Source organism: Buteo buteo, chromosome 6, assembly GCF_964188355.1.
Source record: "Buteo buteo chromosome 6, bButBut1.hap1.1, whole genome shotgun sequence".
NCBI classification, from domain to species: domain Eukaryota; kingdom Metazoa; phylum Chordata; class Aves; order Accipitriformes; family Accipitridae; genus Buteo; species Buteo buteo.
This window is the reverse complement of record NC_134176.1, coordinates 37094607-37107344: the sequence shown is the minus strand read 5'-3', so window position 1 is coordinate 37107344 and position 12738 is coordinate 37094607. Positions and strand designations below refer to the sequence as shown.

At 43.5% G+C, this 12738-nt stretch overlaps 1 protein-coding gene across 8 annotated transcripts in view; it reads right to left on the bottom strand.

The window, feature by feature from the left end:
* The window catches only part of GPHN (gephyrin), a 312554-nt gene extending 302444 nt beyond the window's left edge, over nt 1–10110 (bottom strand). For all 8 annotated transcript variants that reach the window (XM_075030425.1, XM_075030431.1, XM_075030426.1 and 5 more), the window contains exon 1: nt 10002–10110. In XM_075030425.1, coding sequence (XP_074886526.1) covers nt 10002–10065 — 64 coding nt within the window. In that variant the 5' untranslated portion in view covers nt 10066–10110. The remainder of the gene's footprint in view (nt 1–10001) is intronic.
* Between the last annotated feature and the right edge of the window lie 2628 nt (nt 10111–12738).

Here is a 12738-nt window from a genome sequence, read left to right as displayed (position 1 = left end):
CTTTCCAGAGGCTGAAGTACAGGTAGAACATTTTTAGCACAGGTTTTTCAGTGCAGAAAAAGGATAGTAGGAATAATCTGAATATGAAGACTTTCTAAAATTACTGGGGAGGGTACCAGAAGCTGCTACTATTCTGGTAAGAAATACTGAAAATTATTACTATTTCACATCTAAAATCTCCCTTATGATTTGATGAGTCCTCACAGTATCTTACACTTACAATAACCAAATATAAGACAGGCTATCAAGGAATTAAGAGATTTTTCTAATATTAAGGATAATCCATGATGTCCCAGTTTAATGCTATACAGAAATTTGCCTCAGATGCCTTTTTCAGAAAGATGTTCTGTTCATCAAAGCACTCAAAAAAAGTCTACTTGAACCCTTTTCTGACAAAACAATGGTGAAATGACAACTAGTATTTTCACTAATTCTCTTTGATCAACAGCCAAGCCCAAGAGAAAAGTCATGTACCGAAACCATTGTGCATAAACTAGAGCTATACCCTTTGGAATAAAGAAATAGGAACAGGCAGGTGAGCATCCTTGAAGCTCAACGATCACAGGAAATTTTTCAGCAGTTGCTTTTTTCAGCAGTTGCTTTTAAGATGAACTTCAGAGTTTCCATTTTGATCTTCGATGCTTAGAAAAAAAGACTGAGTCTCACTCAGACAAGAAGGTCCTGCACATTGAAGACACTAGTGATAGTTTTAATTCTTACCCTGCTCAAATTTAATTGGCAAGATCAGACCTTAAGGTTTTACAGCTTACCTCCCTACTGTGGAACACAGCGTGTTCCTAAAAAACAGATGTCAGAATAGCATTATATTCTGGAGCAGTTTAAATACACACAACTTGAACCGTATACATCTTACTAGCATGACCATTCCCAACTTCCTGAAGCTCCGTGCCTTGCCTTCTGTCAAAAGAATTATGCCATACAGCGCTACCCTGTAGTCACATTTACTTGAAAAAGTTGTAAGATTTCTCTCAAAAATCTCAACACCCTCTTAGAGTCTCCTGGTTTATTCTACATACCTTTTATTGGTTTCTGTTTTTATTTTGCTAAAGAAATGCCAGAACAAATGTATGTATGTCCAGAATGGTTTGGAATCCCTCGCAATGGGAGGTTAGGAAGGAAGGAAATTCTCCCTGCAGACTTTTCAAGTCTGTTTGATTAAAGTGATCACTAAAAAAGCCTACCATCAAATGTATTTTACAATAACTAGAAGCACCTTCATTTAGGTTTAGGTAAAGCTACTAGCTAGAGAGTTATGCCTCTCTGATCTACTATATACATCTATCAAGGCAAAGGAACATCATCAGAGTGACTAACTGAGAAAGGGTTCTTTCAGGACATCATAATGACAGTAGGAGAAAGACCTGGAGATTACAAAAACATTCCCCAAAAACTCCACTTTATATACAACTTGTTCTAAAATATCCTCTAAATTTTCTTACAGTATTAAATCAGACAGTAACAGCAATGCCTAAGTTTTAATCAGAGGGAGTTACACACGTATGAGCATCTGTTACGACCTTCTCCCAGCATCTCTGGACTTTTTGGAGTATTATCTACAGAAACACTTTGTCCCTGCACTATCTTTTAAAGATCTGTTTCACAACATTTTTCCTCAGTATGCTTAATTTACAGCTTATTTTTCCAAGGAAGCTGATTTTGAGGAGCCTTGATTTGCTACAGGCTTATTTAACGTCTCCCCCTGAGTATTCAGACAACTAAAAAGGAAGATGAAACTAAAAAAAAGAGGAAATGAGAAGTACCTGTTCCCTTTAATCTTTGTTTTTTCTGCTTTTTCAGGCAACAACAGGCATTTTTCTCACCAGATTTGTACTTACTTTTAGACATCTTGCTGCTTTCTCCTGATTTTTTTCTGAGATGAAGATTCTGACAGGGACTACATAGTAAGCCTTTAGCTTCTCACCATCTACGCTGCTATGCCACTACCCTACAGCATATGAAACAACCATGTGAGTGGGAAACTACCTGATATCTATTTGAATTCCTGGACATTTTCTTCTTCCAGAAACATACACTGCCACCCAAACTTTCCTAAAACAAGATTTACAAGGACCTAGGTAAAAGGATACATACCTGCCCAACACCAACGCCTTCTCTTTTACAGTCTGGTCTGTCTTCATAACCCCATGAAAATTGTTTCAGGAAGGGATAAGAAGTAGCAGAGTAGGAGTGTATTGATTTGACAAATTCCTAATTAGTGCCACATTTAGTGTCTCTTCAAGAATTACTGGATGAAGGCTTTACAGACTTAATCTCAGGTCTTGCTATCAATCCCTCCCTAAATGCCCTATCACAGGGCATTAAAAGCAGCTTGCTAAGAGAAAAGGGGGTGTTATTTTTTTTAACGGCAATCTCTGCCTATTCCATCATTTACAGAGATCCTAGGAATCTTCCCCTCCCAAGTCAGATCTGCAGGACACTTCACTGCAATTCATTTTAATTCCTGAAGATGCATACTGTTCTTCATTCATACAGCTTCCCATAAAATGATCTTGAATAACAGGTCACTTCCTAGATTTCAGTATGAATTTAAATCTACCACAGCATACACTTAAAAAAAAAAAGGAAAAGAAAACACCAGCAAATAACAAACAAAAACACACCATATACTTAAATTTCTACTTCCCACTTTTAGGTCTCAAAAGTCACATATGATATAGAAGAAAACCAACAAAATAAATACAAGAAAGATTTTTCAAATGAAAAATATTCCACATAGATTTTAAATTCCCTAGAATATACAGTACAATGAAGAAAACTAAGAATTTCATAACCACACAGTAAGTACTCAAAAGCCCAGAATACATTATAGTTCAAAGCCCACATGCATTCTGCTTCTTCACTCCACTACATAGAGTATATACATAAGTGATATAATTCAATTAGAAAAGGAAAAAGTATACCTGAGAAGCATGCGTTTCTATAGTTGTGGTCTTAAATATGTATGCAATACTTAATATATTACTATATTGGTCTACCAACACAATTTGTATGTTGAATACATAATGAAGTGTCATATTAAGTATAAAACTATTAAAGATTACTGTTCTAGGTAACTCACTTGCATATGGAGCTTAATTAACATTGAGTCAGTTCTTTCAGGTCTTGGTATACATCAAAAACACTTCACTGCTCAAAAATAGATTTTGCAAGACATAGCTATTCACTAAATCACTGAAGTCAGCCAGTGGAAGTTTTGCTATTTATGTCATAGTGCAAGGAACAGAATAAAATGCATTTTATTCCTTACAAAATACCATTAATATCATTCACCCACCTTGTAATAGTAGGATAGAGCCCTGTTTTGCAGGATTTTGCAAAATGTGCATAGAAGAAGATTATTCTTGAGGGTTTATGCTAATTTTTTTCCACTTGACAAGTAAGTTGGGCATAAAATAGGCCTCAGTAAATTAGTACGAAAACAAAACAAGTAAACAAAACATCACATACAAATCTCTTACTTGCAAAATGAGATTTTCTAAGATAACTGCCTAATTAAGCCTATTTTTCGCAAGCACTTTTTTTATGCAATTACTGTTCCTTGTGAACTTCAACTTACTTTCCTCAATTGTTTTGTGATTAAAAAAAAAAACAAAAACCCACACACCTGAAAGGCTATGCTACTTTTTTGTTAATTAAAAACACCCCACATAAAAAAGGCTGCTACCTGCTCATTTCCCATATGGTTATTACCCTCCTATGGTCCAAGAACAGCTTTTCTAGGCATTCTGCTTAACTTTCAAGAAGAATTCTGTCATATGCAAGACTACTAATATAAGACCATTTCAATACAAGTAGTAAAGAGTTGCATGCTACATCTACGTATAGGAACAGAATGTAAATTATTTCTTTTATTTAATCCGCACTTCAAGACCTTATAAATATCTAACAAGCTAAAATTTGTTCTCATTCCCAGTTATCATGTCCTCCTGTTGCATAATATCAACCTCACGAATGGCCAATAACAAAAACTGTACTTGCTTATCTCAAAAAAAAAATTTTTTTTAAACCCTATCAGCAAAACTGTTTCAACCATTAGAATAAGTAAAAAAATACTTTCCCACATATTCAAAATAAACTGTTTTAGCTTGAACAACTGAAAAAGCAAAGTGAAAATCTTAACTTTGACTTCACAAAGGCACTGCGCAGCAAACTGCTTTCAGTTCAAAAGAAACAGTATCATAGCAAGCAAATTAAACTGTAAGTAAAAGTCTGCTTATCAGTGAGCTTCCAGTCACCAATTTTTGTTCCACACTGCACGTTGAAGAACAGGGGGGAAAAATCCACTACTTTCTTCCTATTTTATAAGTAAGGTAAAGGTTCCTATTGAGCACTGTTAAACTATAAAAAGGAAACTGGACAACTGTACAGATCACACTCACTAGACATAAAAGCTTATCATCATAGCCATACCAAAAATCAGAAAGAAATCCTTCTCTGAAGACTTACAGCTACAAATGGCAAAGAGGGAGATCTCCTAGTTTCTATGGCTAAACTCAATGCTGTGACAGCCTTACAGTTGGGAAAGGTAAAAATCAATGTTGCTCAGAGTCCAGAATGTTTTACTCTTAATGGAAGCACAGCATTTCTCTACTTCTAGAACTCATTTGCTGAACTAAGCTTTTGGAAGAAAACTAAGGCTCCCAGGAAAAGCTACTGAATTGAATCTATGTTTTGAAGACGAGTGCCCAATAAGATGTAGGTTTTGAGAGAAAGGCAGATCACAAGCAAAAAGCTAACCAACTTCAATTTAGACAATTAGGGCTATTTGACAATAAGTCCTAGCAAACTTAATGTCAGTCCTTACCCTCTCACTCACACCTCTATAAGAAAGTTTACAGTAACTTCAAATGCATGTCCAAAACGTGAATAGCATCACCACTGAGAAAAGATCTTACGCATGCTATTAATGAACAGTCTTAGGGGAAAGTTGTCAGAAGGTACCTCATAAAGTAGAAGAGAGGCATATGAACTTTTAGTTGGAAAACCAATAGCATATATATTTCTAGAACAGTCTGACCAACAAACAGTGACACCCTAAGTATTTTGTTCCCCACATCTGTCAAAGATAATTTTTACAAAACTTTTACATCGGTGTACTTCCGATCTGCCCAGATCTCTTTGTTTGGATGATATTCTCAAGTAGACAATGCCCTCACTATCTGAGAAGACTGCTTGCTTCAAAGTGATAAATTCAGACACAATGTGTACGCGCTGTGTTATTTCAACAAACTAAATGGCCTCAGACACTTGAAGATGCTAGTGCAATCCTTCACACTACAGTGTTAAGAGGCTAAACAAGGTCTGAGGTTACGTATTCAGAAACCTTTGTTATGCATTACTGCGTAGGCCCATGGTAACAACTATCATTCAAAATGTTTTAATCTTTACTTAGAGGAAGAAAGGAAGAATAAAGTACCTGAAGAAGAAATCATTAGTCAAGGGTTGCATTTTGCCAAAACCTCTTACTCCCTTTAATTGTAAAAATGTTTCATAAAGGTGAAAAGCTGTATCACCACTTTTTAAGCAGTACTAAAAACAGTAAAACTATCCTGAAAAAGAAAGCTAGTCTGAATTTTTTTTTTTAAAACAAGCAAGAAACAATACAAAAAGAGGAGCAAAGGCAGAAAATGCTGTTTGTGTTTGGTGATGACTCTTTCTCACAGACCTACATCAAGAGGAGACAAACACTGAATGAAGATTTATTAGCTAACCCCAAATTGGACAAATTTTTAACAGGAATATTCTGAAAAAACATGTAACAAAACATCAAGTTTTGACCAGCTACACTAGATGCTTACTGGACAGAAAACAAGAAGAGAGTTAAGTAAGAAGAAAAAGGGGATGGAGAGGAAAAAGGACAAAATAAAAGAGCAACCAGAGAAAGCCAGAGTCTCTTTTCCATCAGGCTAGTGGAGATGGCAACATCCTTTAGATCTCTCTGGATGGTTCTAGTGAAGGGTCTACTTAGTCCCTCACACAACAACAAAGGTCACAGATTATGTAACCTACCAATGTCACCACCAGTGACGGATGACCTAATATCGATTCAACTCTGGGCACCGCACACATTCTCTTCCCTTTTCTAGCTAACTTCAGCATTACGAAACTCTGTACTTACTAATCCAGGTTCAATATCCTGACACCACGGATGGTTACTGATTAACAACCATTCTGTTAGAGATATCCCAAACATGAAAGGCTTGCAAGGGGCAACCAGAATAATTCCGTATCAAGATTTGTATTTTACTAAGGAAGCATTGGTGCAAAACACCGCAGACAGAGCACACATATAATCCAACCTTTACCATAAACGTAGACATCAATGGTAGAAGGAAGAAAACTTAGGTTTGGAACTTAAATGAGTAGTATCTTTAATCTGAACACTTCATTAAACACTGGGGCTGAATATGACATGTTCATGGTTGCATTCTTTTCACATGTTGCAAAATGTCTTGAAATGATAACACACAAAGATTAGAATTCAACTTTCTATCCACAAACTAGTGAGACTTCTTCCTATTCACATAAGACATAACCCTCTAGTTTAGAACAAGTTTTACAGTTTTGCAATCCGTCATTGTTTACTTTTCCTCCTGTTTCAGTAAATAAGCTTAACTCTACAACTTTCTGCATAGAGACTCAAAAATAAACATGAATGACATCTGCAAGTCAGCAGATGCTGTATACACTGAAGTACTTTTCCAAATTTCAGGAAGACAGTTCTTTCACGTTGAGAAAATGTCCTAATTATGGACTCCATTCTTCTCATTGACTCTTAACTAAAAGACCTTGACAGCTTGGATATAAGAGAAGTTAACAAGTAAATTTTTTTAAAAAACAAGGTGCTGCATTCTGCATAATTTTGCATTTGAACACAGTAAGTTACCTTGCTAAACAATAAGCAAACTTTCTACTTCTCTAATCTGTTGTACCTATCTTAATTTGCCACAAGTGAAGAAAAATACATTTGTTTCTAGACAGGAAGCTAGCAATATACACACAACACAAAGCTCTACTAAGCAAAACTAAATACAATAACTTTCTCAAAACAAAACTGAATGCAATGAAACTAAGCTACACGACAAACATTACTCACTCTGTATTAATATACTCTGGAGCCATGTGCATCAATCTCGACAACAGACAAGACTAACAACATGCCCAAGTAATTTTTTTATGTCCTCATCTAAAAATAAACATACAACTTTATTCCGAATTAATTCAAAGGAGTTACTCCTAAGTAAATTTAAATTCCATCTGAATACTACCATAAGGTGCAATAATGGTACTTTCTAAACTGAGTATACTGGGTCTAATAGGAACATAAATCTATATCCCTGTGCTGATAAACCCACAAGTATACACTGCTAACAAAAAAAAAAAACAAACACATATGGCTGTGATCTTAATTAGAAAAGCTAAAGAAGTAATGTTATGTTAATTATCTAATTTCTGATCACTCAGCTATTCTAAATGATTAAACCAAAAAATAGTGCGTATACCTAACCTTTCCATTGCTACACTTATTCCTTCATACACCAGCCAAGAAGCAAATATTAGTTCATTTCTGTGAGAAAAATTCAGAAGAGTTAATTTTTAAATTTGCTGTCTTTCCACAGCTGAAACAGCAGAAACAGCGAGGGGGTCTAAACCCCACAAAGTACAAATATTCTCTTTCAGGGGTTAAAGGAAATGCTGGAGTGGAAAATAATCAAGTTTGGCCAAATATAAGATATTAAAGTAACACATTTATATAAAATTTTATTTCACATCTACAAACATACACAAAAAGGGGACTACGAAAATTGTTCGAAACCAAGGCATCCCCTTTCAAAATGGAAAATAATTCTTTGCAAAATTTTTCAGCGTGCAATTCAAAACAATGGCATTAAGGAGGAAAGGGCTACAACTGTTCTGTTCACTTATGCCTTTTGGTTTTCCTTTAAAAAACAAAAAACTAAAATCAGGCCACATGCTCTTCTCAATGGCATTGGAAATTCTGATACAAAGTTAAAAGCGTTTAACAGTGCTCAAACAGGATTTATAGTACAAAATAAAAACCTATGTATTCTGAAAGATTATCTGAATCTATTGTGGGGCTTAATCATTCTTTCAACGATTGTAACACTGTAGGTATCTGGTACTGCATTCTGGGAACATTTACAGGTGACAGTTATGACAGCTCACTGATCAACAGAAAATAATAATCCAAGCTACACACCACGAAGTTGTACAAAACACGCAAAGAGCATTCTGTTAGCAGACACCTCCTTGTCACTTTAACTTTCACAATAATAGGTAATTGCACGCATGTCCTAGCTTTGAGGAACAAAAGCTACAAACTCCCCCAATACGACTTCTGCGTCTGGTCAAACCTGCTCTGTCCTTATTAAGGATACGACGGCCTGAAATTTGGAAGCAACGGTAAGGATTCCCACTTCTGTTAGACCGTGCTTTTCTAGCCCTTTACCGTCAGAAGAACCTCGCGGCCAAACGCCTCCCAGGAAGGGACGGACTCCTGCCCCCGCGGCACCCCCCCCCACACACACACACATACCGACCCCCCACACACACACACACCCACCCACCGCCCCCCACACACACACCCCCACCCACCGCCCCCCACACACACACCCCCACCCACCGCCCCCCCCACCGGCGCGGCCGCCGTTCAGCACCCGGCGGGTGAACAGCGCGCGCCGCGCCGGGGGCTCCCCCCGACGGCCGCCCCGGCCCGTTTTCCGAAGGAGGCGTGAGACGGCGGCGTTCGGGTTAAATATCGCTGGGTTTAATAAATAACTCTGGGCTTAACTCCGGGCCTCCTCTCCTGTGAAGGCACCCCCTTCCACTCCGAACATCTTCCGACCCCGAAGCGTGCTCACAACGCTGCTGTCCACCAACAGTCATGTCCTCCCCGGCTCCCGGTAAAAGCTACGGAGGTTGACGTGCAAAAATTCCACTAAAATCCCTCGCCCCTTCCTTCGCCAGAAACGCTGTTTACGCCCTTATACGCTCGGACCCCTGGGGGCTTCATTTCTGGGCGTACCGCGCTTCCACCGGCGTGCCGAGCTCCACGGTACACCGGGATAACCGCAAAGCCCCCCCGCCCCCCCCCCCCCCCGCAAAGGCCGAAGAAACCCCGAAGCCTGCAACACACGTACTGGTTACGGCTCTGGGAACCATTCTGTGCAACCATCGCATGTCATGTGCCAGGGGTTTATTGAAGGATCATCCATGCGCTATGAGCAGCGGCATCATACGTGCCCTCCTCCCCCTCCCAACAGAGAGCACACCGGCACACGCATCCCCCCACCCGAAAGTAAAGGCCTGGGAGGGGGAGGGGAAGGAGTCAACCTAAAGGTGTCTGCCGTGCCACGCTCAAAGCCATCCCCCGGGGCAGGCAGCTCAGGCCGCCTTCCGCTGCCGCCGCCGCCGCTGCCGCCGCCGGGGGAAGGCAGGCCCGGCTCCCGCCTGCGCCGGCCGCAGGCTGCCTTCTCCAACGCCTTCGCACTCAAAGCTCCGCCGCGTTCGGAGGAAGCCCGGCGACGCCTCGACCCCCGGCCCGTCCCTTTCGGCAGACGCCCACCCCCGCGCTCCGTCCCCTCCAGCTGGGTTATGCCCGGGCCGGTCCCCCGGGCTGCGGCGCCCAGCTGCAGCCCGCTCCCTCGCCTGCTCGCTCGCTCCCTCGCCCGCCTGCGGCAGCGGCGCCCAACGCCCCCCGCTCGGCCGGAGCGCCGCCCCCACGTCCCCGTCCCCGTCCCCGGGCCCAGGCCTCGACTGCTGCACGCACGGCGGAGCGGCGGGTCCCTGCGCAGCGGCAGCGGCGGCGGCGGCGCCGCCACAGGAGACGGCCACCGGGGCAACCCGCGGGGCGGCCTGACGGCGCGCACCGACTGGCGGCCGCCTCCCGCCTCTCCCCCCGCCTCTCCCCAGCGCCGTCCCCGGCGGCGGCCCCTTACCTGTGAGGACCCCGACGCGGATTTGGTGGTCGTGGTTCGTTAAGATCATCCCCTCCGACGCCATGTTTCCCGGCGCAGCCACCGCACTGACAGGGAGCGAGCGGGGGGGGGGGGGTGGGGGGGTTGGGGGGAGGGGGCAGGAGCGCGAGAGCGGCGCGAGCGCAAAGGGGGAGGAGCAGGGGCGAGCGGGGCGGGGCCAGCCCGAGGAGGGGCGGGGCGAGCGCGAGCCGGGGCGAGCGGTTCCAGCGGAGCGGAGCGGAGCAGGGCACGGCGCGCGAGCTAGCGAGCGCGAGACGAGCGTGCTGCGCGCGGCCCAGGCAGTACCAATCTAGCGCCGAGAGCGCCGGGCCCGGCGCCGGTTGCCGCCGATCGGGGCCGGCGCGTGACGCCGGGGGCGGCGCGAGGTGGGGGCCGGGCCGGGCCGGGGCCGGGGCCGGGGCCGCCGCCGGTTTCGTAGCCCGTGCGGCGCGTCCGCCCTTTGCGGCTCCTTCGGCGGGCTGCAGCCCTGCCCCCGCGGTGCCGTTAGCATCTCGCAGCCGACAGCCCCGACACCGGCGGTGCTGGCGAGGCGCGTCCCCGGGCGGCCGGAGGCGCGGAGAGGAGCGGAGCGAGCCGGCCGGCCCCGCGGCAGGCTGACACCCACCCCTCAGAGCCGGCTTCCCGGGGAGATGGATGGCCGGCTCAGCCAGGGCACGGGCCGAACGTCAGCCGCTCCCCGCCCGCCTTCACCCCCGGCGGAGCACGACATCAGCCCCTGCGGCCACCGAACACCCCTCGGTGCCGCGGAACACCGACGCCTTTCTTCTCACGGTTGCCACCCGGAGCAGCTCCTTCGCTCGGGTGACGGCACTGCCGTGCCAGGGCTACTGCCAGGGCTCGGGAGCTGGTGGGAAAACGGCCTCCGAGGCGGGAGGAGGGCACGGCTTCCCGGTTCGGCTGCCGCGCGGGTTTCGGCTGGCATAAACCGGCTGCGAAAATAAGGCGGTCGGTCGCTCTTCGGCCGTCGGGCTGGGTTTGAGCTCACAGCCAAGTTGCTCCTGGTCCCCAGAACCCAAAGTCGCTTTCATCGTCTGTTCGCAGGGCGTTAACAGTTCGATTCTTCAGACCTCTGATAATGGGGAAAGGGAGACAGCGAGGATGGTAATCACCCTTTCTTTTGGTTAGCGTGAAATAGAGAGAGGCAAAATTTTCCCAACAACTTTTCGAGTCCTTGGGGCTCAGCAAGGTGTTTTTGCAGTCTTCCCAGGCCTCTTCCCTTCTTTCCCTTTCGAGTCCTTCCCCTTTCCTCTGAGATTAAAACTGTTGTTACACAGCCTTTAGATAAAGCGATTTAGTATCCTAACAAGTATCTTTGCTTTGTCTTACTTGAACTGTATGATCTGGGAAACTGTCTGGATGCAAATACTTAAAACTCGTTTTGGATGAATATGTAGGCAAATGTCTTCCACGTTTAATAGCAACATTATCAGCTGCAAATGATAACCCATTGTCAAAGTTCAAGCCCTCTGACTCTAGCCGGTATTTATATTTTCAGATATTCCTGTTGAGGTTTCAATACTATCTTGCTAATAGCAGACTCTGGATTGTTCTCCTTTTGACTGTGTACTAACAAGCAATTATTGAAAGCATTTGTAATTTGCATAGACATTAATGAACCATTTCAGGAGTTTCCTCTTTAGCACATCATTTTCTTAGATGGCGCAAGAACAAAGGCCTGAAGAAATATCCTATGTCTCAGGGAAAGTCACACTAGTAGCAGTTTGATGGGGTGATGCACCAGCACACTGTATCAGTATTTCTATATTGGCACAGCAGTTGCAGTGTGTGCAGCCATAGAGACTGAGAATTCAGGCTCCAGAGATCTCTGGTTATGCAATGGTATAATACAACATATGTGGGTGGGTGTAAGCCTGAACCCAAAACAGCATGGTTACTGAAGATATACTGCATCGCTGGTGCTCATACTGCTGTTCTCTCACGGGTTCAGTCACTATGTGTTGAATATTCTGCTGTAGACAGGGCAGAAAGATTTTTTTCTCTCAAACATATCTGAAATAATCTAAAGTACAAGCAAGTAGCTTGACATTTTGTAGCTTCCTGCAGAGGATTCTCACACCCTATGCTAAAAACAGTATTGTTTATTCAGAACATCTCACAGTCTCCCCATGTAGCCTGTTGCCTTGTTGCTCTTGTGGATGGTAAGAAGGAGAGGCAGAATTCAGATTTCACTGGCAACATTAGCTTTAGTAGTTCCTGTCTTATAAGTGCCTACTAGTGGGATTTGTGGGGGACTTTTTGTATAGAAATGTAGTAGAGGATTGTATTAATGTAATGAAATAGTATAAGCTTACAAATTTTTAAAAGACTGAGTCAAGAAGAAGCTGAAATCAATAGGAGGTTTTTATTATCATGATATGAAAGTCCTTGTAAGCTAGATTGTTAATATAATGGAAGATCCATGGTAGCTCAAGAGAAGCTTGTAATCAGGATGATGTCCTGCAGTCAAGTTTTTACAGAGTAAGGAAACAAGTGTGTGTGAGGAAGAAACCTTTTACTGCAGGGAGACGTTCGAGGAAATACACTGGCAGTCCATACCAGAGTTCATGGCGAGTGTCCAGAGAAAAACAAGCTTTCCTCATCAAAATCAATACCCAACTGATAGTCACATTTTGTCCTGGTCATGTCAGCGCTGAGGTATAACTCAATTTAGTAACCTCTCAGGAAATTTTTTACATTA